This window comes from Piliocolobus tephrosceles, chromosome 1, assembly GCF_002776525.5.
Source record: "Piliocolobus tephrosceles isolate RC106 chromosome 1, ASM277652v3, whole genome shotgun sequence".
In the NCBI taxonomy this organism is placed as follows: domain Eukaryota; kingdom Metazoa; phylum Chordata; class Mammalia; order Primates; family Cercopithecidae; genus Piliocolobus; species Piliocolobus tephrosceles.
In genome coordinates this window covers 6,342,104-6,369,861 of record NC_045434.1, presented here as the reverse complement: position 1 = coordinate 6,369,861, position 27,758 = coordinate 6,342,104, and the positions used below count along the sequence as shown (strand labels likewise).

At 41.1% G+C, this 27,758-nt stretch overlaps 1 protein-coding gene across 3 annotated transcripts in view; it reads right to left on the bottom strand.

Moving 5' to 3' along the window:
• The window catches only part of PLD5 (phospholipase D family member 5), a 422,250-nt gene that overhangs the window by 116,661 nt on the left and 277,831 nt on the right, over nt 1–27,758 (bottom strand). For all 3 annotated transcript variants that reach the window (XM_023216268.1, XM_023216269.1, XM_023216270.2), the window contains one exon: nt 11,075–11,202. In XM_023216268.1, the coding sequence (XP_023072036.1) occupies nt 11,075–11,202 (128 nt within the window). The remainder of the gene's footprint in view (nt 1–11,074; nt 11,203–27,758) is intronic.

Below are 27,758 nucleotides of genomic sequence, written 5' to 3'. Positions count from 1 at the left end.
GCCTGCTTCCATCTAAACCTATCAACCTGTACCCCAGAGATGGCCTGTTTTCATCTAAACCTATCAACCTGTACCCCAAGAGACCGCCTGTTCATCTAAACCTATCAACCTGTACCCCAGGAGATGGCTTATTTTCATCTAAACCTATCAACCTGTACCCCAAGAGATGGTCCGTTTCCATCTGAACCTATAAACTTGTACCCCAGAGATGGTTTTCATCTAAACCTATAAACTTGTACCCCAAGAGATGGCCTGTTTTCATATAAACCTATCAACCTGTACCCCAAGAGATGGCCTGCTTTCATCTAAACCCATAAACTTGTACCCTAAGAGATGGTCTGCTTTCATCTAAACCTATAAACCTGTACCCCAAGAGATGGCCTGCTTTCATATAAACCTTTTAGTTCTTTCACAATAAAGATAGACCAAGATTAAAATACACACTGATGAAGTTTAAATAGGGCTATTCCTGTTTGTTCTAATTATGCTAAAATGCACAATTTGAAAATCAGTCCTCCCTAGAGATGCCAGATTCTTGTGACCAATAAAACTATTGAACCCCACATTCAACTTCAGGCTGACAGTTCATTTAAGAGGATTTCTTTGAAAAGCATAAATGTGACTTTTTCTAAAAAGAGGATTTTCACATTTTCCTTCCTGGCTTCTCCTATTTCAGCCTCCCGCCTCCAGAGCCCTGTGGGTTGAAGACCACTGTGCTCTTTTCTTTCGGCTTCCCATGCTGGCTAGTCTTTTGTTTGCTTTGTCAGCGTGGTACTTTTCATTTCCTTCGTGGTGTTTTTAGGAGCTCCTGAATTTCACACACAAATCCAGACCCCTGTGTGGAAAGCCTGTGGTGGTGTTCTCTTTCTTCCCACAGGACTCCCTGCAGCCAGGAATTCTAGTGGAGCACCTGATGGAAGGAGAGGAATATACAGGCATACCTTGTGTTCGTGCACTGTGCCTTATGGCCCTTTTTACAGATTGAAGGTCTGTGGCAACTCTGCCTCGAACGAGTCTATTGGCTCCATTAGTCCAACAGGATGTGTTCACTTCATGTTTCCATGCCACATTTTGGTAATTCTCACAATATTTCAAACATTTTCATTAGTACCGTATCTGTGATGGTGATCTGTGATCAGTTATCTTTGATGTTACTATGGCAATTGTTCTGGGACAGCACAAACTGCACCCATCTAAGTTGGGGAACTTAATCCACAAATGTTGCATGTGTTCTGACTGCTCCACAGACCTGCTGTTGCCCTGTCTCCCTCTCTCTCTCTTCTTCGGCCGCTTACTCCCTGAGGCAACAATATTGAAATCAGGCCAATTGATGAACCTACAACTGGCCTCTAAGTTTGAAGTGAAAGGAAGAGTGGTACATCTCTCAGTTTAGTGGGTTGTCTGTTGTTTGTTTTTGAGATGGAGTCTCACTCTGTCACCCGGGCTGGACTGCAGTGGTGCAATCTTGGTTCAGTGCAACCCCTGCCTCCCAGGTTCAAGCAAGTCTCCTGCCTCAACCTCCTGAGTAGCTGGGATTATGGGCACCCAACACCATGTCCAGCTAATTTTTATATTTTTAGTAGAGATGGAGTTTCAACATGTTGGACAGGCTGGTCTCGAACTCGTGACCTCTGGTGATCTGTCCACCTCATCCTCCCAAAGTGCTGGGATTACTGGCATAAGCTACCGTGCCCCACTACATCTCTCAGTTTAAATCAAAAGCTCTTAATGATGAACCTCAGTGAGAAAGGCACGTAGAAAGCCAAGATAAGCAGTTTGCCAAGATGTGAATACAAAGGAAAAATTCTTGAAGAAAATTAAAAGTGCTACTCCAGTGAATACACAAATGTTAAGAAAGCAAAACAGCCTTCTTGCTGACATGAGAAAGTTTGAGTGGTCTGGATAGATCAAACTGCAATATTCCTTTCAGCCAAAGTCTAACTCAGAGTGAGGCCCTTACCCTCTTATACTCTGTGAAGGCCAAGAGAGGTAAAAAAAAAGCTGCAAAAGAAAAGTTGGAAGCTAGCTGAGGTTGGTTCATGAGGTTTAAGGTACGAAACTGTTCTGTAACATAGAAGTGCGAGGTAAAGCAGCAAGTGATGATGGAGAAGCTGCAGTAAGTTATCCAGGAGACCTAGCTGAGATCATTGATGAAGCTGGATACACTAAACAACAGATTTTCAATGTAGACAAAACAACCTTTCATTAGAAGAAGATGCCATCTAGGACTTTTGTGGGAGTTCAGTCAGGTTTGTAGGAAAATTTTTAAGATGAAGTTATAGGATATACACACAAGCCTTCTTGGAAGGTCGGAACGTTTTGCAAAAGTTTCGGGATAGGGTTATGGCTAAAAACAGCCTAATCCTTACCTTGAGTTAATAGCTTGGGGCGCAGATACAAAGGAATGTAAAGTATTTTATCTAAATAGCTTGTTTACTCACTGGTCCTAAGATCAACCTTTGATCATTCCTGGGCAAGATAACCCTCTCCAGGGTGGAGGCAGCCAAGTTAATTAGCCACAGGGGTTGACTCAAAGCCTTTGTCAATTAAATCTCTACTAACTAAATGCAAGCATTGCCAGCTTGGAGGGGCTGCAAAACTCTCTTCGGCTCCTAGTGCCAGCTGCCCCCTGGGCTCCTAGTGCCAGCTGCCCCCTGGCCCGCTCTTTCACTGAGTATCAGTGTCTGAGTATGTGTCTCATCCGTCTTGCAGCTGAGGTCTGTAGGACAGACCCCCACACGTGGTGCCCTCCTGCATGAGGAACACTACAAAAGGATCACGATGGAGCCCCCGAAAATGAAGGTGAAAAAGGAACTGCACAGTCAGCAAGTCATTGGTTCCTGCTCAGGATTTCCAAGTTCGGGGGGATTGTTCAGGTTAGGGTTTCATCACGGGACAACAGTTATCAGCTCAACAGAAACAGTATATAAAAGTATTGAAACAGCTGCTCTTTAAGCAGCTGGAGTCTCAGTTTGGCAGGCTCAATTAAGGGACTTAACACAAACTGTTGTATCCCAAAACCCATGGTTCCCTGAAGAAGGCACACTAGATGTAAAGCTCTGGGAACAAGTGGGGAGAAATCTTAAACAACATCACGTGCAAGGGCAAGGTCCCAGCATCATCTTTAACGCTATAGGCCTTAGTTAGGTCAGCCCTGGCTCCATCATACACAGAAGATCCTAAAAAGAGGAAGGAGGAAGAACCATCACCTGCTTTACCACCTCCTCTTCCCTCAGCCCCGATATCACCAGGCCAAAATAAAAAAGAGAAAACGGAGGTTTTGCCTAAGCCCCCTCCTCCAATAGATAGGAAAAAGGACTGGGGGTATGCTACAGCTGTGAGACCCTGTCTTAAACAAGCAGTATTAAAAGGGGAGCTCTTCGCCTGCCCAATAATGCAAGATCAACAAGGCAATCAGATGCATAAACCCATTTCTTTTAATGCTTATAAAAAAAATAAGAAAAAATATTAAAGGCCAGAGCTGCGCGACCAACTGAGCAGTGGGCAGAAGGAAAGGCTCAGCAGCAGGGATGCTTGCAGACCCGGAGCCAGCAAATGCTCCCAGAAACTCGACCTGCACAGCAGCGACACAACGAGGAGCTAGGCCCAGTGTGCAGAAGCTAGCCTGCTGGGGATGGGCAGGAAGCATGTGCAGGAAGGTCTGCCCAGCAGGCAGCAGCCGCCTGGTGGCAGTGGGAGGGAGCAGGACAGAAGAAGAGACACAAAGAGCGACAGCGCCTAAGCAAGTGCAAAGTGGCCACTGCCCTGGGGCCTGCCTACTCAGCTCTCCAGCTCTCCGGCCCATGGCAAAATTTCGTGTGCTCCTTATATACAAGTGACATCTCAGATTGTAATTCTATGCTAAGATTTGAGTAAAATTTAAAAATTTAAAGAAACCTCTTTCTGATAATGGCCACTGTGATCTCTCTCCTACCTCTGATGTGGCTCTCTCAAGATCTGATTTGGGTAGAACAGTGGCCTCTGGAGGGAGAGAAATTACAGAAGGCCCATTAATTAGATAAAGGGCAATTAAAAGCTGGACATGTAGAACCACCAAATGGTGGAATTCACCCATTTTCGTCATTCCCAAAAAGTCTGGTAAATGGAGACTTTTGCATGACTTACATGCTATTAATGCCAATTTGCAACCTATGAGACCCCTTCAGCAGGGGCTCCCTTCCCCCGTGGCAATTCCTTACAACTGGTTTATAATTGTTATTGACTTAAAAGACTGTTTTTATATGATTCCCCTAGCAGAAAAGACAGAAAAAAATTTGTTTATAATACCAGCCATCAATAATGAAAGGCCAGCTTGTCAATTTCATTGGAAAGTGCTTCCTCAAGGAATGCTAAACAGTCCTACCTTGTGTCAGTGTCATGTAAACCAAGCTTTGCTCCCCAGCAGAAAATAATTTTTTGATTGCAAGGTTATTCATATTATGGATGATATTTTACTTGCAGCCCCAAAGGAACTAACGCTTTTAAATTTACATACCTCTGTCATAAAGAATACAGCTAAAATATTGAATTATCGCACCTGAAATGTAGTACAAGTGTCCTCTCCTTGGAAATATCTTAGTGAAAAAGTACAACTGTCCTCTCCTTGGAAATATCTTAGGTACATACTAACTTTCCAATCAGTAAGACCTCAAAAGGTTAAATACTAGCAACTTACACACCTTAAATGATTATTAGAAATTACTAGGCAATATCAACCGGCTCTGCCCCACTTCAGGCATTCCTACTTATAAGCTGCAAAACCTGTTTTCCATCTTAAAGGGCAATACAGTCCTGGATTCTCCCAGATATTTAACTCCTGCAGCAAAAAGGGAAATCGAGGAAATAGAATAAGCCATCTCTCAGAGGCAGCTAGATTGCATAGACACCCATTATTCCATCCAGTTATTTATTTTTCCCACCAAACACTCCCCTGGAGGGTGAATAGGACAGATGACCCCCCAGCACTGCACTTTCTAGAATGTGTTTTTTACTCACATACCAGGACTAAAACACTCTCTCCCTATATCCGGTTACTTAGTAAAGTCATCCATTTCAGGTTGCAGACAATGTTATCAGTTGCTAGGTTATGATCCTGATATTATCAGGAGTCCTTTAAGTAAAAAGCAATTCAAAGCAGTATTGCCAGTATCTACTGATGTGCAAATAGCTCTCTCTGATTATACAGGACAAACAGAGCATGTCCTTCCTGCTGACAAACTCCTTCATTTCTTATCTTGTACTCCTGTGATCTTGCCTACAAAAATAGTTCAGCCTCTCATACCTGTTGCTTTAACACTGTTTACTGATGGTTCAGGTAAACATGGAAAAGCAGCAGTTTGGTGGAGACCACATAATTCCATCACTCTATCTGGGTTTACTAGCACTCAGAGAACTGAGATTGAGGCTCTGATATTGGCTCTGGAGAATTTTCCTGCTCAGCCCATCAATATAGTGATTCTGCTTACTTGGTTTATTTATTTCAGAACCTTGAGACAGCCCTAATTAAGTACACTCTGGAGCCTGCCCTGCGTGCTCTTTTTCTTCAACTTCAGCAATTGTTAGATCAACATACACATCCTACTTTTATTATACATGTTCAAGCCCACAGCTCACTGCCTGGCCCACTGGCTTATGGCAATAATCAAGCAGACCTTCAGGTTATGACATCACTGCTTGACTAAGCCACACAGTCACATCAATGTTTTCACCAACGCTGGAGAAACTTATCTAAACAATTTCAACTTACCCAGAGACTGGCTAAACAAATTACCCTATAATGTCCAGATTGCCAGTTCACAGGTACGTCCCCTCCTTCAACACATGCTAACACTAGAGGATTAGAACCTAATCAGTTATGGCAAACACATGTTACATCCCTGAATTTGGAAAACTAAGATATGTACATTTATCCATTGATACCAACACTCATCTAATTAGTGCACATAAGCTCTTCCTTGAGAGTCCACTCGATATGTCATCAAACACCTTTTTTTTTTTTTTCTTTTTTGAGATGCAGTCTCGCTCTGTCACCCAGGCTGGAGTGCAGTGGCACGATCTTGGCTCACTGCAAGCTCCGCCTCCCAGGTTCACACCATTCTCCTGCCTCAGCCTCCCGAGTAGCTGGGACTACATGTGCCCACCACCACGCCCGGTCAATTTTTTTTTTTTTTTTTTTTTGGTATTTTTACTAGAGACAGGGTTTCACCATGTTAGCCAGAGTGGTCTCTCTCTCCTGACCTCGTGATCTGCCAACCTCAGCTTGCCAAAGTGCTGGGATTACAGGTGTGAGCCACCACACCCAGCCTAAACATCTCCTTTTAACTTTTGCATTTATGGAATGGTCCACAAACACTAAAACTGATAATGGTCCAGCTTCTGGCAGCTCATAATTCCAACAATTTTGTCACATGTGGAATATCCAACATTCCACAGGTATCCCGTATAACCACCAAGGACAAGTCATAGTAAAACATGCTCATTCCACTCTTAAAAATATGTTCAAAAAATAAAAAGGGGAGAGTATGGGTAAAGACCCTGCAACACTATTGGCACAAGCCTTATTTACCCTTGATTTTTTAAATTTAGATGACAAATTTCAATCAGCTGTAGAAATGCACTTTGCTAAAACCTCTCAAGACATAAAACCTGCAGTTTTATGGAAAGATGTGAACAGTAACGTATGGTGTGGTCCAAATGAATTATTAACATGGGGAAGAGGGTATGCTTGTCTCCACACCCCCTCAGGTCCTCTTTAGATTCCAGCACGACGCATCAAACCATAGCATGGCATGGCTAGGACCCAGCCCCGTACCAGAAATGAAGAAAATAACCCTATAGGACCCACAGCCCCAGACAATGCACCTTCCTTGGACAACACAGGCCATGGATAGAATGCTGAAGAAGACAAGTCAGAAGACTGAGTGAATCCTGTTCCGGACGCAGACACCATTCACTCCAGATAATTGTTCCTTACTGTGCTTTATTAATCTTTTAAAATTATCTCACTTTACCTGCCACCTGTACCTGCTACACTCTATTAAGCTTATCTTCTAGATCTGCCTTTTTTTCAGCCCTGTTATCTGGGCAGACACTCCCCTCCCAGCTTCTAACAACACAACTGCTTGGCTGGAAGGGGTTAACGTACCCCCAGTGGGGCTCCTTAGTAACAGCACACACCAAACTGAAGTGCCAAGTAATGCTGCAGGTCACTCCTTGATTGGAAAAGAATGATGCTAATTATACTCATGATCGTCTTATGTTATTTGCTAATTCTAGGATGCAAAGCCAGAATAAGAGCAATGACCGCCTTGCCTGACAGACCTGTTGCTGCACACAGCTGTATGCTTCAGTCAACAGAACCCAATGCAAAAAACAGAAAAGGGGGAGATGTGGGAGTTCAGTCAGGCTAGTGGGAAAAATTTTAAGATGAAGTTATAGGATATAGACACAAACCGTGGAAGGCTGGAAGGTTTTGCAAAAGTTTCAGGATAGGGTTGTGGCTAAAAGCAGCCTAACCCTTACCTTGAGTTAACAGCTTGGGACACAGATACAAAGGAATGTAGAGTATTTTATCTAAATAGCTTATTTACTCATGTGGTCCTAAGACCAACCTTTGGTCAACCAGGGTGCATAATGCTTTCTACTCGGGAAATCAGCAATGTCAATTACTCTCTAGTGGTGTTTACTCAAGACCTTTGTCATTTAATCTATACTGAATAAATATGAGCTTCACTGGCTGATTGGTGGCTGCAACTCTTTATAGCACCTTCCTTGGTGTCTGTGAGTGGCCTGGACCATCAGCCGGACTGACAGGCAAAATATCTATGTCAATGCGCATCCCTCATCCGTTGCTGGGTCAGGATCTGTGGGTCAGACCCCTGTACACTTTCATGGCTAGAAAGGAGAGAATTCAATGCTTAGCTTCAAAGTTTCATAGGACACGCTGACTGTGTTAGGTGCTGATGCAGCTGGTGAGTTTAAGTGAAGCCAGTGCACATCTACCATTATAAAAATTGTAGGATCCTTAGGAATTATGCTAAATCAACTCCACCTGTGCTCTAGAAATGGACCAAAGCTGGGCTGATAGGACTGCTGAATACAGCATGACTTACTGAATATTTTAAGCCTGCTGTTGAGACCTACTGCTCAGAAAGAAAGATTCCTTTCAAAATATTACTGCTCATTGAAAATGCACCTGGTCACCCAATAGCTCTGATGAACATGGGCAAGGAAATGAATGTTGTCTACATGCCTGACAACACAACACTCATTCTGCAGCCCAGGGATCAACGAGTAATTTCTACTTTCAAGTCTTTCGGAAGGCTATATAGCTACCATACATAGTTATTCCTCTGATAGATCTGGGCAAATTAAATTGAAAATCCTCTGGAAAGGACTCACCATTCCAGGTACCATTAAGAACATCTGTCAGCAGGGCGTGGTGGCTCACGCTTGTAATCCCATCACTTCGGGAGGCCGAGGTGGGTGGATCGCATAAAGTCAGGAGTTCGAGATGAGCCTGGTCAACATGGTGAAACCCCATCTCTACTAAAAATACAAAAATTAGCTGGGTGTGGTGGTGCATGCCTGTAATCCCAGCTACTCAGGAGGCTGAGGCAGGAGAATCACTTGAACCTGGGAGTTGGAGGTTGCAGTGAGCTGCCACTGCACTCTAGCCTGAGTGACAAGAGAAGAACTCCACAACTCCACCTTGAAAAAAGAACATGTGGGATTCACGGGAGAAGGTCAACATACCAACATTAATGGGAGTTTGGAAGGAGTAGATTCTAACCCTCATGGATGACTCTGAGGGGTTTAAGACTTCAGTGCAGGAAGTCACTGCAGATATGATGGAAATAACAAGAGAACTAGCATTAGAAGTGGAACCTAAAGGTGTGGCTGAATTTCTGCCACCTCAGTATAAAACCGGAATGTATGAGGAGTTGCTTCTTAAGAACAAGCAAAGAAAGTGGTTGAGACGAAATCTATTCCTAACGAATATGCTATAAACATTGTTGAAATAAAAAGGATTTAGAATATTACATAAACGTAGTTGATAAAGCAGTAGAAGGAATTGAGAGGATTGACTCCAATTTTGAAAGAAGTTTTCTGGTGGATAAAATGCTTTCAAACAATATCATATGCTACAGAGAAATCTTTCATGAAAGGAAGTCAACTGATGTGGCCAACTCCATTGATGTCTTATTTTAAGAGATTGTCATAGCCACCCTAGCCTTTAGCAATCACCACCCTGATAGTCAGCAGCCATCAACGTTGAGGCAAAAATCCTCTGCCAGCAAAAATCTTACATCTATATCTGAAGGCTCAGATGACTGTTATTTTCTAGCAATAAAGTATTCTTAAATTAAGGTATGCATACACACACACACACACACACATATATTACATAGTGCTGTTGCACACTTAGACTACAGTATAAAGGTAAATTTTATATGCACTGGGAATCCAAAAATATGTGTGTGACTTGCTTTATTGCAGTGGTCTGGAACTAAACCTGAAATACCTTTGACGTATGTCTATAGAAGCAAACACATACTGACTTCCTAGTTTTTGAAGTTCATCCCAGAGATTAGCAAGTTTGCAGAACTCAAGTATTGAGCAAGAGTAGTTGTCATTCTATGACCACCATATCATTACGGATTTGCAATTGGAAAGATTCCAGTGAGTAAAAAGTTTCTTGATGAATTGTGTTGTTAGATTTTCTTACAGAAAACGGTGAGAGAGAAAATCTGTAACTTAGCACCTCAGCAAGATCATGAAAGAAAATGATTTTTTCCTAAATGTATTTATTGTAAAAGATTAGTGAAGCAAGAGTGAGGGGTTTAGAGCTATATGGTTTGGGTTTGAGTTCCAGCTTTGCCACTTCCTGAAAGGTGCCCTGGGGTAAGTTACTTACCTGTGTCTCAGCTTCTTCCTTTGCAAGATAAAGTTACAAGAGTAGTATTTCCAAGAAAGAGTTACTGTGAAAATGGAATGAGGTTATACTCTTTATATGCTTAGAAAAATGCACAGTAGAAAGCCTCAATTCATTGAAACAATTATTTCTTCTACTTACCATAGATACAAGGTAGTAATTGATAGCAATAATCATTGAATTCACTGAAAAACTTCACAAAGTATAAAGCTGATAACATACATTTAAGTCTTGGAAAATGCATTATAATTCTTCATGTAATGGTTAGCCTCAACTTTGGTAAATTAAAATCTGTTCTAATGCGTGGGTCCCGCTAAGCAATGCTTTATGTCACACTGAGGTAGACCAAGAAAAATTCCACATAGTTAAGCACAAGAGAAAGGAACACTAATTTAAGACAGATGATTAAGTATAATAGCATGATCCCAAATTTTGAGAGCTGTGGAGAAATAGGGGGCTGGAGAGGAGACAATATCTGTGTGTAGGTGTGGAGAGGAAGAGGAGAGAGTGTTGATTTAAAAAGATGTTCTGAGAAGGTTGGCTAGTCTTCCTAAGTATCTATCCAATGACCAGGAGCCTCCTGCCACTGGATAACTAACGGAAAGATGGTGATTTTGTAATCATCTGTGGATTGCCTCTGACACAAATAAATGCATAAAAATCCTAAGTGTGTGAAAATGTATTTTCAAGATATTTGAAGTTAATCATTTGTTAAGAGAAAGATAACTTTAATCTTCATCTTGAGATTAAAGAAATAACTCAAATGATTACTATCTGAAGACATATTACTCTATACTGAATTTCTGTTTCCTTCTGTCTCATAGACGATGCAATATCATCCTGAAAATATAGGTCTGGGTGATGTAAATTACATAGCAACCTGCTCTCAGGAATCTAGGAGCAGCCTATGAATTACAAAAGCATTGAAGCCATAGCAATTTTCACTTTTTTTTGCAAGATGATCCTGATGAGGAAAGGTTTATCCTTTCACATAAAAGGGAGATGAGCCTCTTAAAATTACATAATTAAGAATAATCAATGCTGTAGGTTTTAGTATCCTTATCTACAGTAGCGTGCTTTATGAAGGTGGTAGTTTTGAGGGTGACAGAACTTTCAGTTTATATAACATAGAAAGATTACCTGTCCCAGGGACTGCCATTCCAAACCGGCACTGCCGATATACACGTGCTGTTTGTCCACGATCCAGAAGGAGGACTGCAGCCGGCCCTTGTTGTAAGCGGTCATGTTCATGTACGTCACCTCGGCTCCTAGGAGTTCAAGGAGAGTCTGGTCAGCCTCTGCGTCAAGCCCTGCCTGGGCTGTCAGTCACCTACCAGCGGCAATACTCATGGTTCACCATTTGTCCCAACTGACAGTTAGGAAAGCTGAATATTTATGTTAGTTTGGTGGAGAGAAGGGCCCCAAAGTATTATTTTGTTCCCTAAAACAAAGAACACTTAAAAAAAAAAAAAGAAAGAAAAGCCAGGGGAAATGCCTTTTCCTGTGCATATGGCAGAGGAGGTTTTGTATATAGTGACAAGATCATGGCTTCTCAACTCAGATCTGTACTGAAATCCTAGCTCCACTTACCATCTGCACGGTGAGATAGGTACACCATATGCAGTTTTCTTTTCTGAGTAACTTTAATACAGTTTGCCATCAATATAAGGATCAGTCTTGTTCAGTGTCACAGCTCTCCTCAATAAGACGTTGGCCTTATTATGCTTTCTATACATTTTTCATCCTGTGACCCTTTCACTCACCTTTACTTCTTCATTCCTTCCCTTTATTATTTAATCTGGGTTTGGTCTCTTCTTCGTCTTAATCTGATAGCTTTTTATTTATTTATATTTTATTATTTTTGAGACAGAGTCTCATTCTGTTGCCCAGGCTAGAGTACAGTGACGCAATCTCGGCTCACAGCAACCTCTACCTCCCAGGTTTAAGCGATTCCCTTTCCTCAGCCTCCTGAGTAGCTGGGATTACAGGCGTGTGCTACCACGCCCGGCTAATTTTTGTACCTTTAGTAGACAGGAGATTTTACCATGTTGGCCAGGCTGGTCTTGAACTCCTGACCTCAGGTGAACCACTTGCCTCCGACCTTCCAAAGTGCTGGGATTACAGGTTTCTGACAGTTCTTAATTTAAGCAATGATTATTCAAGCTTTACTGAAATGCAACCTTGAATGGTTAACTAAATAACTCAGACTATTGCTAACGCCAAAAATATATTTGAAGAGCTAAATGTGACCAATTGCTTTAGGCTTTTCATTATTATTGAAGACGCTGTATTCCAGAGGCACACTTCATTGTCAGAGTCTTCATTACCAGAGGCACACGTAAGACTGTATGCAGAAGGATACATGTCAGCCTATCAGAAAGGAAGGAGAGTAATGTACACTATGAACGTAATGCTTAACTCTTGGGAAAATGTAACAATGCTTCCTTGTGTCAGGAGGATGAAAAGAGTTGTTAGGAGGCTGGGAGAGAATCTCTGAGGGGAAGCCAGCACCCAGGCAGATTTTCTCTGAGGGTAGAGCAGTTTCTTTGTCTTACAAGTAGCGGGCACATGTTTCTCTGCCTCCAGCCATCCTGCAATAGTAACATCCAAAAAAGAGCTGCAGATCCCAGAGGAGGAACTTGGGTATGGCAGAATCTGAATGTCCAAAATGGGTAGTTACCCTGGCAGGTATAGAGAGACCCAAATCTGCATGGAGGTGTGGCCGGCCCCACAGACACAGCCGCCAGTGTTCCTCAGTAGATAAACAGGAAAGATAGTAAGTGGCTTCACAGTCTGCCCAGGGCCAAGGATCCCTGTACCAAAGCCAGCAGAGCTGTGTGTAGAGATCAAGCAATATGTAATGCTAGTAATTCCCATTTATTGAATACCTGCTCGCCTAGTGCCAAGATAGCTACGTTACAACAGTCTTATATGGCATGCTTCATTTTCCCTATTTTAGGACACAATACATTCCTGTATGTGGTGTAAGAAAATCCACTGAAAATATTTATGATACATCTGAAAAAAAATATATTTTTGCCTATGGTTCATGGACTATCACTTCCCCATTACAAATTATCTATTTTTCTATCTAAATATTGATGCTCCGTCTATCTCTGAAGACATATGCTTTTATCTTTATTAATATCTGGATATATATATTTAGTTATTTCTTTTTTTTTTTTTTTTTTTTTTGAGGCGGAGTCTCGCTCTGTCGCCCGGACTGGAGTGTAGTGGCCGGATCTCAGCTCACTGCAAGCTCCGCCTCCCGGGTTTACGCCATTCTCCTGCCTCAGCCTCCGGAGTAGCTGGGACTACAGGCGCCCGCCACCTCGCCCGGCTAGTTTTTGTATTTTTGGTAGAGACGGGGTTTCACCGTGTTAGCCAGGATGGTCTCGATCTCCTGACCTCGTGATCCACCCGTCTCGGCCTCCCAAAGTGCATATTTAGTTATTTCTAACATGTCCCTCAGTTTATTCAATATTTTACTTAAGATAATTTATATTTACAGGCACTTTTAGAATACATTTGTTCATTGGTTATAGAAATAATCTTCATTCTATTGGTTCTTTATGTAATATGTATTAGGAAGCGATGGTTACAATACAATGCTGTCTGTCTGACTACAAAACATATTTAATGATTAAAATGTATATAATATGCCACTTACTGCATTTATGTGCACAACCTAAATTTGAGTTTATTTTATATTGTTGTGTTACAATTGCAATTAGCAAAGGCATGCAATACAGGCCTGAACATTTAGATAAAAGGGTAGAGTAATATTTCTGGTTTTCATGCATTATATCTATGCAAATACAGACAATAAATAAATCAAATTCTTTCTGTTTACATTAAAAATTTGACATTTTTATAGGAGTGATAACTTTAATTTCTACTTCTAAAATAATTTTAGGCTTTTTCTTACAATGTCGCATATTTTTAAAAATGTATAGAATGCCATAGTTTTATAAGCACTAACAGAAACACTTTAGATTTTTTTCTAAAGTTATTTTTATGACCCAGAAAACAGAGATCCTACATATTAAAGAGTTATTATGTTAAAATGACAGCAAGAGCTATGCATAAGAAACATGGAGTAATTTATGAGAGCTGCTCAATATTCACAGTGGTTATTCAAGCTTCGTATCCACATGCAAGAGAATGCTGAAAACCAGCACGTTGTCCTATTACTGTTTTCACTTTCTCCATGGGAATCACCAACTCACAAGAAACCTTTTCTAAAATTCTGTGCTAGATTATTCAGAGCCAACAAAAGCTTTGCATTACCAAATAGTTAATATGTTCAAAACTAATATGTAGGTGACAGTTTTAAAATCCAGTACCATTAGAAAACCACAGGTTTTAAGAAAATCATTTTCTGTTTATATTAAGGTACAATTTACTTGTAGTAAAATTCACCCTTTTGAGCATATAAGGGTTTTGAAAGACAGTCGTGTGACCATCGCCACAATCAGAATGAAGAACAGCGTCATCCTCCCTAGGCTTCTTATGCAGTGACTTCCTCTTCAAACCCCAACCCTTGGCAAACACTCATCTGCTTTTTTTTATTTGTGTGTGTGTGTGTGCCTATAGTTTTGCTTTTGTAAGAATGTCATACAAATCGAGTCACGGAGTCTGCAGCCCCCTGAATCCTGCCTCTCACTTAGCATAACGCATGTGAGACCCATTCATGCTGTTGTGTGGAACAGCGGTGTCTCTTTGCTATTGAGTGATATTTCATTGTATGGAATGCACCACACACAATGCATGTGAGACCCATTCATGCTGTCGTGTGGAACAGCAGTTTGTTTCTCTTTGCTATTGAGTGACATTTCATTATATGGAATGCACCACACATAGCACATGTGAGACCCACTCATGCTGTTGTGTGGAACACTGGTTTGTTTCTCTTTGCTGTTGAGTGATATTTCATTGTACGGAATGCACCACACACAATGCATGTGAGATCCATTCATGCTGTTGTGCGGGACAGTGGTTTATTTCTCTTTGCTGTGGAGTGACATTTCATAGTACGGAATGCACCACACACAACACACGTTAGACCCATTCATGCTGTCGTGTGGAACAGTGGTTTGTTTCCCGTTGCTGTTGAGTGATATTTCATTGTATGGAATGCACCACAGTTTGCTTATCCATTCTCCAGTTGAGAAACATTTGGGTAGTTTCCGCTTACTGGTGATGACAAATAAAGCTGCTGCAAACACTCATACATACATTTGTGTGAGAATGTAGTTTTCATTTCACTTGGGTAAATACCTAGGAGTGAGATTCCTGAGTCATATGGTAAATATATGTTTAACTTTATAAGAAACTGCCAAACTGTTTACCCGAAGCGTCTGTACCAGTTTGCATTCCCACCAGCAATATCTGTTAGTCTAAGTCATTCTGTATCCTTGCCAGAACCTGGTACTACATTTATATCAAGTTTTTCCTTTAAATATTATGCACTTCTGAGATCAGAAAATATCTTTAAATCTGGCTTGATTTAATTAAATATCTTTTTAAGACAGCTTTGAAAGTATATAAAGTATGATTAACCATTTTTTGCTTTTATAGATTTCTTTTCTAACAGGAAAAAAATATGTGTCGGTTTCTCTGTGTGCGGCCCCTGATTCATTGCCCAGAGACCTCTGGATGTCAACCGAGAGACGCGTACATCACAACGTGATGCGTCAGGACCATGGCCTAACGGCTGTGCACAGCTGCTGGTGACGGGTCCAGATCTCTGCAGATTCTCCTGCTTTCAGCTCCACACTCTACTTGTTTAACTGATGATTAATAGGCATTATTAGTAACTCAAAATAATGGTTTTTGATGCCAAAACCAAAAGTGGTGAGAGTATATACTTCTTTTTATTGTTGCTTTATACAATACTTTCATGCTATCCATGCCATCCTAATTAAATCTTAAACAACAAACAAGGCTAAGGTTCAGAACTAGAAATGTTAAGCTACAAATATGCTAACTGATGATGCGAAAAGTCTGGTCCCAGCTGGTCATACTAATCAAGATAAAGTGATGCGGCTAACCTCCAGGTTTCACACGCTTCTTGGGAAGTCAAATGTTAAAAATCAGGAAACTCCAAATTACTCATTCCAACTCCTTTGAGCTTTAACAGATATGCTTCATTGAAATTTAATAGAGAATGTTCCTGGTTTTGGAGGGGTTCTGTTTCTTTACTAAATTATTCTTATGGTATTAACCAAAATATCATACGTTATTTTGTGCTTACATATTTCAATGGAAATAATTCTGTGTTAAAATTTAAGAGAGAAAATGAAAATATTAATTAAAAAGTGTTTTAAATTTTTTTTTTTTTTCTTTTTTTTTTTTGAGACGGAGTCTCGCTCTGTCACCCAGGCTGGAGTGCAGTGGCCGGATCTCAGCTCACTGCAAGCTCCGCCTCCTGGGTTTACGCCATTCTCCTGCCTCAGCCTCCTGAGTAGCTGGGACTACAGGCGTCCACCACCTCACCCGGCTAGTTTTTTTTTTTTTGTATTTTTTAGTAGAGACGGGGTTTCACTGTATTAGCCAGGATGGTCTCGATCTCCTGACCTCGTGATCCGCCCATCTCGGCCTCCTAAAGTGCTGGGATTACAGGCTTGAGCCACCGCGCCCGGCCTGATTAAAATTTTTTTAAAGAAAAAAGTATAATGCTATGATGAATTGAAAATTAATGTTACTATTTTGAAGAATCAAATTGACTGTAGGTACACACATTTTAAAAGGGGTATGTTCTTGAGAGCCTTCCTCTAGCAGGACTTTCTAGCATTAAACTTGTTTATCACAGATCTGTTCCAAATCCCATGTGGTAGAGTTAGTAACTATCTCATCTATAGATTATTCTTTTTCAGGACACTAATGTTTGCCTTATAGTCAGATTTCAGAGTCCCTCACTGTTTAAATTTTTTAAGAGATGGGTCTCAGTATGTTGCTCAGGCTGGCCTTGAACTCCTGGGCTCAAGCGATCCCCCAGCCATAGCCTCATAAGTAGCCAGGACTATAGGCATAAGCCACCACACCTGGCCTCAACACTGTTCTCTGTGTTTGTTTTGTTTTGTTTTGGAGACAGAGTCTCGCTCTGTCACCCAGGCTGGAGTGCAGTGGTGTGATCTTGGTTCATTGCAACCTCTGCCTCATGGATTCAAGCAATTCTCATGCCTCAGCCTCCCAAGTAGCTGGGACTACAAGCACACACTGCCACATCCTGCTAATTTTTGTATTTTAGTAGAGATGAGGTTTCTCTGTGTTGCTCACGCTGGTCTTGAACTCCTGAGCTCAGGCAATCTGCCTGCCTCAGCCTCCCAAAGTGCTGGGATTACAGGCATGAGCCACTATGCCTGGCCGTCTTCACTGTTCTCTATGTGTGGATGGTATTACACGGGTAGGGATAAATGTCACCGCCAATTTCCTACACTACAGATCTGTGGGGACCATCCTTTGATGTACATCTGTTACATGCTTTTTAGGACGTGACCGTGTTTGGGATTCTACTCCTTTATGATCAACTTAAAAATTCCCAGACTCATATTTTGATTAGAAACAATTCACAGATAATATCAGATAGCTGTTGAGTGGGAGTAGTTAATGTATCATCCCAGGATAACCATTCCCATCTAAAATTGCTAAAGAATTATTTATTATCACTTCCATTCCGAATCTTCTCCAGAAGCTTGTTGTTATCTCTAGGTTAAACACTAGTTTCTAGGTTAAAACTAGTTTCATAACTAGTGTTATCAAAATGCAATATTAGATTCTGAAGAGGTTTAACACTGGCGTGTTCACATTTACACATGATACTTACACACGAGGAAGATGGGAGGAAACGAGCAACTTTAAGGAGACAACTAGTAGAAGAATTTACTTCCAGTGAAGACAAGGAAAGTTTAATTCTATCTACTCTTGAATTGATATAAACTAGATCTATCTTCCATATATCTAGCAGTTCTCTGTCTTTCTGTCTCCCTCATAAAGAGGAAGCAAAATCTTCACAGGGTGTTTGTGAGTTGATGTTATGTGTAGTGTATACGTGCATCATTTCTTCCCTGCCAACACCTTCTTTTAACAGTACCCAATGCACCTGCAGGACACAGAATGGGAAAGCCTAGGTCCCATGTGAAAACACGTAGTCTCTATTTGGTCACACCTGATTGGACCAAATGTAAGCACTGACCTAAGCTGAGCCAACCAAATTTCTTCTTTTGGGAATTCAAAATTGAGCCACGAAGTAAGTTACTTAAAAGAAGCTGTGCTGGGGAGTCATACACATATAGAGGTTGACATGACTGTCCAAGTCTACATAAAAGAAAGACAAGAGAAGCCAAGCTTCAGAGAATGAGGGAGGGAGAAGGACAGAGAGGAAGGTAGGGAGGGAGGAAAGAAAGGAGAGGGAGAGAGAGGGAGAGGGAGAGGACCACAGGAGACAAACCAGAGTGAAAGACACTGTCCTCACAGCAGAGAGAAATGGTGAAGAAGATGATGGGGGGGAGTCCATCCCTGCCCCACTCCCTCAAACCAGTTTCAAGACTTTCTGTGAATTCCTCTAAATCTTTAGCGTAAATGTCATTTAAGCACGTTTCAGAAGGATTTTCTTTCTTTCCTAAGCTATTCTTATGGTATTAACCAGATAATGTTGTACTTTAGTTTGTGCATACACAATTTTTGAAGTCCCTCAAGCTTTATATGTGTGCTTTTAACATTAGACTAAAACTGTTTAGTTGTGGCCTAAAAACTCAAGCAATTTTTAGCAAAGAGCCTGTTGCACAGGTTACATGTGCAACATGTAAAGTAAAAATAAAGTTCCCCATTCCCCATGAATCCCCATGATGAAGTCAAACAGAAATTATCTCCAGTAAGCCCCGTTTTAAAAGCATATTAACAGCAGCTTTAATATGTTTGATGATATAACATGTATACCTTCAAGAAAATGTGTGTAACTTATAAGTAGATTATAAAGCATAATAAAATGGATACTTATGAATCTTCCACCCTACTAAAAACTAGAACCTCACCAAAATATACTATTAAAGCTGTGTTTCTCCATACAGATACATATATGTATATCCTGTTGAAATTGAGTTGGATCTATAGATCAATTTGGGAAGAATTAACATATGTGTGTGGCATATATATTCATTTGTTGATCTTCTCTCAGCGTTTTGTTATTGTTTGTATGATTTCTGACACTATCACAAATGGAATAGTTTTTTTATTTTCATTTTCATTTGTTGCAAGTGATTAGAAATATAATTGACTTTGGTTTAGGAGTCTCATACGCTAACTTTTCTAAGCCCGCTATTACTTCTTGTATTTGCTTTCTAGATTCCTTGGGATTCTTTTTTTCCTAGAATATCATTGCCTCTATAAATTGAAGCAATTTTTTTTTTTTTTTTTTTTTTTGAGACGGAGTCTTGCTTTGTAGCCCAGGCTGGAGTGCAGTGGCGCCATCTCGGCTCACTGCAAGCTCTGCCTCCTGGGTTCAGGCCATTCTCCCGCCTCAGCCTCCCGAGTAGCTGGGACTACAGGCGCCGCCACCATGCCAGGTTAATTTTTTTGTATTTTTGGTAGAGATGGGGTTTCCCTGTGTTAGCCAGGATGGTCTCGATCTCCTGACCTCGTGATCCACCCGTCTCAGCCTCCCAAAGTGCTGGGATTACAGGCTTGAGCCACCGCACCTGGCCATATTGAAGCAATTTTATTTCTTCTATTCCAAAATGTACTTTTCCTTGCCCTATGTCACTGGTAAGACCTCTAATAAAATATTGATAAAAATGAAAAAAAAAAAAAAAAAAAGGCTGTGTTTCTCAGTTAGGGTCCATTCAGTTCCCCAACTCACCCACTGCCCCATCCCCAGGGGATGTGCAGCAATGTCTGGAGACATTTCTAGTTGTCGCAGCTGTCAGGGGGATGCTATGAGTATTTAGTGGGTAGAGGCCAGAGAGGCTCCTAAACATCCTACATCGCACAGGATAGCCCCCAAATAGCAAAGAATTATTCAGCTCAAAATGTTGACAGCTTCAAGGGTGAGAAGCCCTGCATTAAAGCTGTGTGTTTACGCCTAATCCCATATCTCTACCACTTTCCTGTAATGTAACCACTATTTTAATTCAGTATTTAACATTATCTTATTTCTAAGATACAATGTATCCCATATGTATGCATCCCTAATAGCATTATAAAATTAATCACTAGCTTTTTAAAAAAATGCTAAAGAGCCTCAAGCATATATCAAAGGGAAACATAACACTATGAATAATTATAGATTTCTGGAAAGATTTTCACCTATTTCCTGAAAGCGAGATTTGCAGCAGAAATTTATCTTATCCATCCATCTCTTCTTCTGAATATATTAATTTGTGTGAACAATGAAAAAAATCATAGTTCGCCTGTTCTTGGGGGCTTTAATTCTTATTAACCAGTACAGTTCAATCAATTTAATTACCAACATTTTAGAATTCATTGGCTAGAAGGCTAAAGGGGAAACACCAAAGGGTGAAAATCATCTATCATGACACATTGTTGCTTTCAAATAATTCAGTAAATGACAGTAAGGAAACTTTTAAGATAATCAATTATGTATTCTAGCTGTAAAAATAAAAAGAATCTTACGAGCACAGTGCATTTTTAATTTTAACATATCTATTCAAATACTGTGAAAATCATGTTGTAGAATCTCTCACAGGTTGCTTCGATGCTTCGTTTTTAGTCTACAGGTTTGGACCGACAAGGGTAGTTTCTAGGAGTTGTCTCTTCCCTGTCATATATTTGTCTTATGACTAGGATATTCTGCTTCTTAGGAAATACTGTGCTTTGATTATATATAATCTTCTAGTCCAATAGTTAAGCCATCTATAGGAATGTTTGCTTTCAGAAACAAGTAGGCTTAAAAACAAAGACTGTGCTCAAAAATAATAATCTACTTAAAAATAACATTTACTTAAGTAATAGTGCCTCAATTATGCATAAAATTTAAAAATTCTGCACTTAAAACGGACCAGCAAGAACACTGTCTACAGTGGCTCATTAGTTCTATTAAAAAATAATAAGGTCTAGGAGGTTGGTAGCTGCCAGGGCACATGTCAGTGCTTCCTCCCTCTTCCTCCTCCCTGTTGAGGTCACACGGCTATCTCTATGGCCATGAAGGGGGACAGTGGGGAATGGCGAGTACTCCAGAGGCATCTGCACTGGTGCCAGTGCTCATGGAGAGAAGGCAGCCTCTTAGAGTCCAGCACAGTTGCAGCGCCAGGGAGGATGGGGATCCAGTAGCCTTGGAGGAGCTTTGCTTTTTTGGAAAAGCCAACATCGTTCTCTTTACCTTACCATTTGCTGTCCAATAGTGCCAGAAGATTCCACAACTCAATCTGCCATGATTCTGAGATGACAACCCTACTTATATTGTTACATGACACCTCATCTAATACATCAACAGCTTAGAGGAGGCTCACCAACCAGAGAAAACATATGGCTACCACTGAGTTAGATAAAATGGAAGAGACAAGAATTCTTCAGGACATTTACAGAGATGTTTCGAGAGAATAATCTAAGGATAAGGCAATGGACATAGAAATTTTTAAAAATCCAAAATAATAATTCAATAGAGGAAATCTAATATAGGACTGGCAGCACTGAATGCTGAAATAATAACTTGGATGTTTAAAAGGAGTAATTTACTTATAAGACAGAGCAAACATAAAGAAATTGAAATGACTAAAAAACTAATGCAAGAAGGATATATCCAGGGGCACTAATACCTCAAAGTCTCAGAGGGAGTAAAAGGAATCTCTTTAAAAATAAGGAAAAAGAAAAAGAAAACAAGATAACAAATGTAGGCAAAAATGACGAGAGAGCTTGGCTAAGATACTCAAACTCTAATTGCAGTAGTTCTAGAAAGAATCAAAATCAGAGGAGAAGAAATTATAAATAATAGTAAAATTCCCAAGGACTGAAAGACTTAGGTTTTAAATTTTTAAAGCCCACCAATCCCTGGCGAAAGTTTAAAAAGGCCCACACACATATCATAATACAATTTCAGAATACTGGAAATGAAAAGAGATTTTAAACACTTTCAGGGAGGAAATGAACAAATAAAAATAACATACAAAGATTAACTTGAATTACACCAGATATTTTAATAGTAACAGAAAACTGGAAAATAGTCTGAAGAAAAAAATTTGCATATCTAGCAAATACTGAAGATAAAAGTATTTTGCTTTCTCATTGAAAGTACAAACTCTTCCAGAAAATGGTTAAATTTTTAAATAATATTCACAAATGGGGGCGTATATACTTATGTAATTTGGGGGAATATATATCTTATTTAGGAAAGTATTAATTTAGAATATAAAATATGTGTTGCATTTTTTTTTTCTATTTGAATATATATAATAGAAGGAAAAATAATCATCAAGTCTTAGTACTTTAAAAGGCTTATTCATAAGCCAGGTGTGTTGGCTCACATCTGTAATCTCAGCACTTTGGGAGGCTCAGGCAGGCAGATCACTTGAGGTCAGGAGTTCAAGACTAGCCTGGCCAACATGATGAAACCCCATCTCTGCTCGAAATGCAAAAATGAGATGGGCGAGGTGGCAGGTGCCTGTAATCCCAGCTATCCAGGAAGCTGAGGTAGGAGAATCACTTGAACCCAAGAGGAGGAGGCTACAGTGAGCTAAGATCATGCCACTGTGCTCCAGCCTGCGTGACAGAGTGAGACTCCATCTAAAATAAAATAAACTAAGAGGTAAAAGGCTTGGCTGGACACGGTAGCTCACAGTTGTAATCCCAGCACTTTGAGAGGCCCAGACAGGTGGATCATCTGAGGTCAAGAGTTCGAGACCAGCCTGGCCAACATGGCAAAACCCTGTCTCTACTAATAATACAAAAATTAGTCAGGCGTGGTGGCGGGAGCCTGTAATCCCACCTACTCAGGAGGCTGAGGCAAAAGAATCCCTTGAACCCGGGAGGCCGAAGGTTGCAGTGAGCCAAGACTGTGCCCACCACACTCCAACCTGGGTGACAGAGCAAGACTCTGACTCAAATGAATGAATTAATGAAATAAAAGTCTTATTCATGTTAATTTGAGCTTGGTTACTCAAAGAAAATTAGGTCATTCTTTGGTTAGGTATCTGTGACAGGTAGAAGGGACTGAGTCTCAGGGGAACGGAATGACTTGCCTGTTGCCCACAGCTGCCACGTAGGCTGAGACCCAAGGTTTTAAGTTCAAATTCAGGACTCTCCTTGCCTCCCACTCAGAATCACACAACAATCTGAATGACTCGATGCCCTGTAGAGATGTTCCTCTTCCAAGTGGGAAAGCTTAAAATAAATCACTGTTAGAAAAGACTGATTTCTAATGAGGCCCCTATTCAATATTGTTCCTTAAGAAAGGCTAAAGGAAGAGAGAGAGAGGAGTTGGGGGTAGTGAAGGCAGCAGGGAGGGAGGGGGGGACGGAGGGAGGGAAGGAGGCAGGGCAGGCTGGCAGCAGGCAGCCAGGCAGGAAGCAAGGAAGCAAGCAAGCTAAGTGGTCCTTCAGAGGTTTGGCTTTGTTCATTATCTCCAGCAAGTAGCACAGTGCTGGCCATGTTTTTGGGTCCAATAAACATGAAAAATAAGACTAAGTGAATGAGTGAATGAATCAAAGTTTGCAAACACCCCCAACTCTATCTCTGTGTGTCCCTCTCTGTCTCCTCCCACACTCTCTGTCTCTGAATAACTGACTGAAAGAAATCGGTCGTGGCCTCCAACAAAGTCAGACTAAACGTACTGGGGCGGAAAAGCAGCCAGCATTGTGAAGGAAATACGCTAGAAGAACAATCCTTTCTACGTGGGAGGTGTGGTTAAATTAAACTTTAAAGATGGTTCCATTCCAAGCCAAATTCATAACAAAAGGAAAAATTAGGCAGTAAGACAGGACTAACATGACTTAAACAAAACTCCCAAATGTTAATGCATTTGTTCCTTCCTTTGAGAACCAATAGTTTCGATATTTATTCTTCTTCCAGGAAAAAAAAAAATACAATGTGTCTTCCATTCCAAACGAGATAGGAATTCATTTCTTTATTTCTCAAGTTATCACAGAACGAGAGGAGGGGAAGGAGGGAGGTTTTTTTGTTTGTTTGTTTGTTTTTGTTTTTGTTTGTTTTGCTTTGTTTTTGAGGCAGGGTCTCTCTCTGTTGCCCAGGCTGGAGTGCAGTGGCACAATCTCAGCTCACCTAGAGCTCCACCTCCTGGGTTCACACCATTTTCCTGCCTCAGCCTCCCGAGTAGCTGGGACTACAGGTGCCCGCTGCCATGCCTGGCTAATTTTTTGTATTTTTAGTAGAGACAGGGTTTCACCGTGTTAGCCAGGATGGTCTCGATCTCCTGACCTCGTGATCTGCCCGCCTCGGCCTCCCAAAGTGCTGGGATGACAGGCGTGAGCCACCACACCCGGCTGGGAGGGCTTCTTTGTAACATTCATTCCAGCCAACCGTGCATTCAGTGCCTCTAAGACTTTTAAGTTCTCCTTAGCACGGCTTCAGTCTTAAGGAGCCCCACATCTTATGAACTCAATCAATGGCCATCAGATCTCAACACTCTTGCCAAACCCCTGCTGCAGGACAGACAGTGGCACTGAACTTTTTTTTCAGAAAAAGGAATGGGTAACAGTTAAACCATATATGAGACCAACACAAGGTGAAGAGGCAATTCCAGGTATCAGCAGGAATCACGGAGCTGGTGGAACAGTAGAGTGAACTCCAGGAACTGGGGAGGCAGACAATGGAGCAGAAAACGGGGACACAGGGAGAGGGTTTGGGTGGTCCAACTTAATACCTGGAGACTCCACCTGCTGGGAATTCATTGGCCCACCTCAGTTTTCTTGCTTCTTGGTGGTACAAGAGTGGTACATGCTCACTGCTCCGGGCATGCGGGCACCTGACACGCTCTCATCTTTCCTCTAGTTTCTTCCTTTCTCAGCCCCAATCCTGCCAATAAACCTAACTGAGGATGGGAAGCGAGAGTGCAGTAGGAAGGAGGGAGGTGAGAGAAAGGCTCCGAAGAAAAATCCTATGGATGGCATCTCTAGTTAGTTCCTGGTGTAGACTCGAGGGCCCTGACATCAGACTTCCTGGTTGGAATGCTGCTTCTGCCACTTAGTAGCTAAGTGTCCCTGTACAAACCTGTGCCTTGGTTTTCTCCTCTCTAAAATGGGGATGAAATAAGAGAGGAAGTATGTTATAGAGTTGTCGTGAGCTCTAAATGAGTTAATAGATTGAAGCACCTGTGTGAGGAAAGTGCTCTGAAATGTGAATCTCTGTGCAGTTCCCTTCTGGAACCACCCATCACAAGAGTCATTTCTTGTCTAGCATTTGTCTTCCTTGCTAGGTTATAAGCCTCACGAGATTAACAACACGGTTCTGATTTGGCCACACCCAGAGGCATTCAATAGATATCTGCTGAATGAATGAATGAACCACCTTTAGATCACCTTTAGCATCCCCTTCATAAGTCACCAAGAAATAACACAACTCATTTAATAAGCCTGTGGCCATTCAATTAGGTGATAGAACTAGGGATGAATGTTCAACTTGTAAAATCAAATCCTTCCTGATTAACATTGGTTCACTGTACCCAGCAGAAAGCTCAGTGTATAACCTAAAAATGTCCCTAAGTCTTCGTTCAGTGTGAGAAACTCAGAAATTCCAAATGGGAAATGCTCCTGGGCCATGGAAAGGAAGGGAATGGTAAGAAGAATATGAGAGTATCAGGATTTGGGGGAGAAGGAGGGAAAGCATGTGTCTGTATGTTATAAAGGAAAGTGGAGACACTTTAAAAGAAGCAGGTTCTCTAACAAAAGAAGAAGCTTCAGGCAAGGATCACACAGCAAGCTGGAGTAGGAACCTGCTGTGTTCCTTGCCGTTCTTGAAGCTGTTGGTGTCCAAATTCCTTTCAAGGAAGGGCTGTGCTGGCCCAGAGATCCTCATCACACCTCACAGAGAGGCACATTGTTAACAGAATGCTTTGCCTGGAACATTATTTTAGTGTCGTTCTCGTGTCTCCCAGTGCAGAGAGTGGGGAAAAGTCCTTCAGAAAAACCCTCTTGCATCCCTGTTAATTCATTTGCCTGGAATAAAGTATTAAATCAAGCTTCGATTTTCTATAATCATGACTTTCAGTGGCACATTTCTCAAGCACATGCACAAGTGACTGTGATATTAGGTGCCACGGTCTGAATGTGTGATTCGTGAAGGGGGCAGAGTCTTCCAGGATAGGATTAGCACTCTTACAGAAGAGGCCCCAGAGAGAGACCCCCAATTCCTTCCACCACACAAGGACACAGTGAGAAGATGTCTGTCTATATACGAGGCAGTGGGTCTTCACCAGACATGGAATCTGCCAGCACCTTGGCCCTGGACTTTCCAGCCTCCTGAACAGTGAGATATGTATTTCTATTGCTTATAAGCTACCCAGTCTATGGTATTTTGCTGTTGCAGCCCGAACAGATTGACAGTGGGTTAAAATAAATGCTTCCAAGGGCTCTCAATCTAATTCAAGAACTCCCAGAAACTATGACCTATCCTGGAAAATGGACAGAATTTTATATATATTTTCACATTTTCACAAGTTTCTCATTTAGCCTAAAGTTTTACATAGCTTTTTTTATATCAAGCTCTGTCCAGTGTCTAGTGAGTCGAGAATGTAAGCAGTTTCTCCCATCTCCAGAAGGAATTATTTTGCTTTTGAAAAAAAATAACAAAAACAACAAAAAATAACTTCACAAGAATCATAATAAGAGGCCAATAACATTTAAATACTATTAAGAGATTTAAAGGGAGGTTTGCACCATGGGAAATCTTTTGTTCTACAACAAACAGAATTTCTGAATAGTGTTTTCATAGACTATTCTATCACAAAGATACAATACTCTGGGGGAAAAATCACCTGCGTCTAAAAATATGGGTTCACCATTGGTAGGGAGAGGAAGAAATCTGGCTAAGCTAACCTATACATATGTTCCAGTAGCCATTCCTTTTTCAACTTCAGAATTCCTCCATTTCTAAACCTTTCCTTAGAAAAACATAATCACTGTTTGAATTAGCTTCTAGGTTGAAGCCTGCCAAGGAAGAATTGGGCTCACAATTGATTGAAATTAGAAGTTGACAGCTTTAATACCCCAATTAAAAATGAAAAAGAATCCAGGATGCTGAAAAACGGTTCTTTTCACACAGACAAGCAATGTGTCAGTGACTGTCTTCCCATCCTTAACTATGGAACAGAAAGCATGTGTGATTGTGTTTTATGAGACTGCAGCTCAGGGGAATTCTCCTAAATTTCTTTCTCCCTTTTTTTCTTTAGAAATCACCAAAGGGGGGGGGGACATATTGGGTAGAGAAGTTACCAAATTCCATGATTCTATATAAATATCAGAGCTGGTATCATGTGTCATTTACTCTGCAGAGATAGTGTAAGATTAACATGAGTTAATATTTTACATGAAAGGAAGATGACCTTGTAAAATAACACTTTGCACAGTTGATAGAGGAAAGAATAAGGCTTCAGGTGCCAGTTCTCAACGTATTGCATCTCAGCTCCCAAACTGCCTTCAATACCTGCTCTGTGATAATGGAGGAGTTTCCTTTCAGCTTTTCTCCTGCACAGACAGCAAGAGGTTGAGCTTTCTTGGTAGAGGTGCTGGAGGGACAGTGCAGGAGCAAGGGGGCTCTCCTGCCATTTTCAGCTGGTGCTTGGTGGGCCACTGGTGTGGGTGTGAAGAGATCTGGTGATGCCCAGTGACAGCCACATGCCTAAAAGACATAGTCCCTC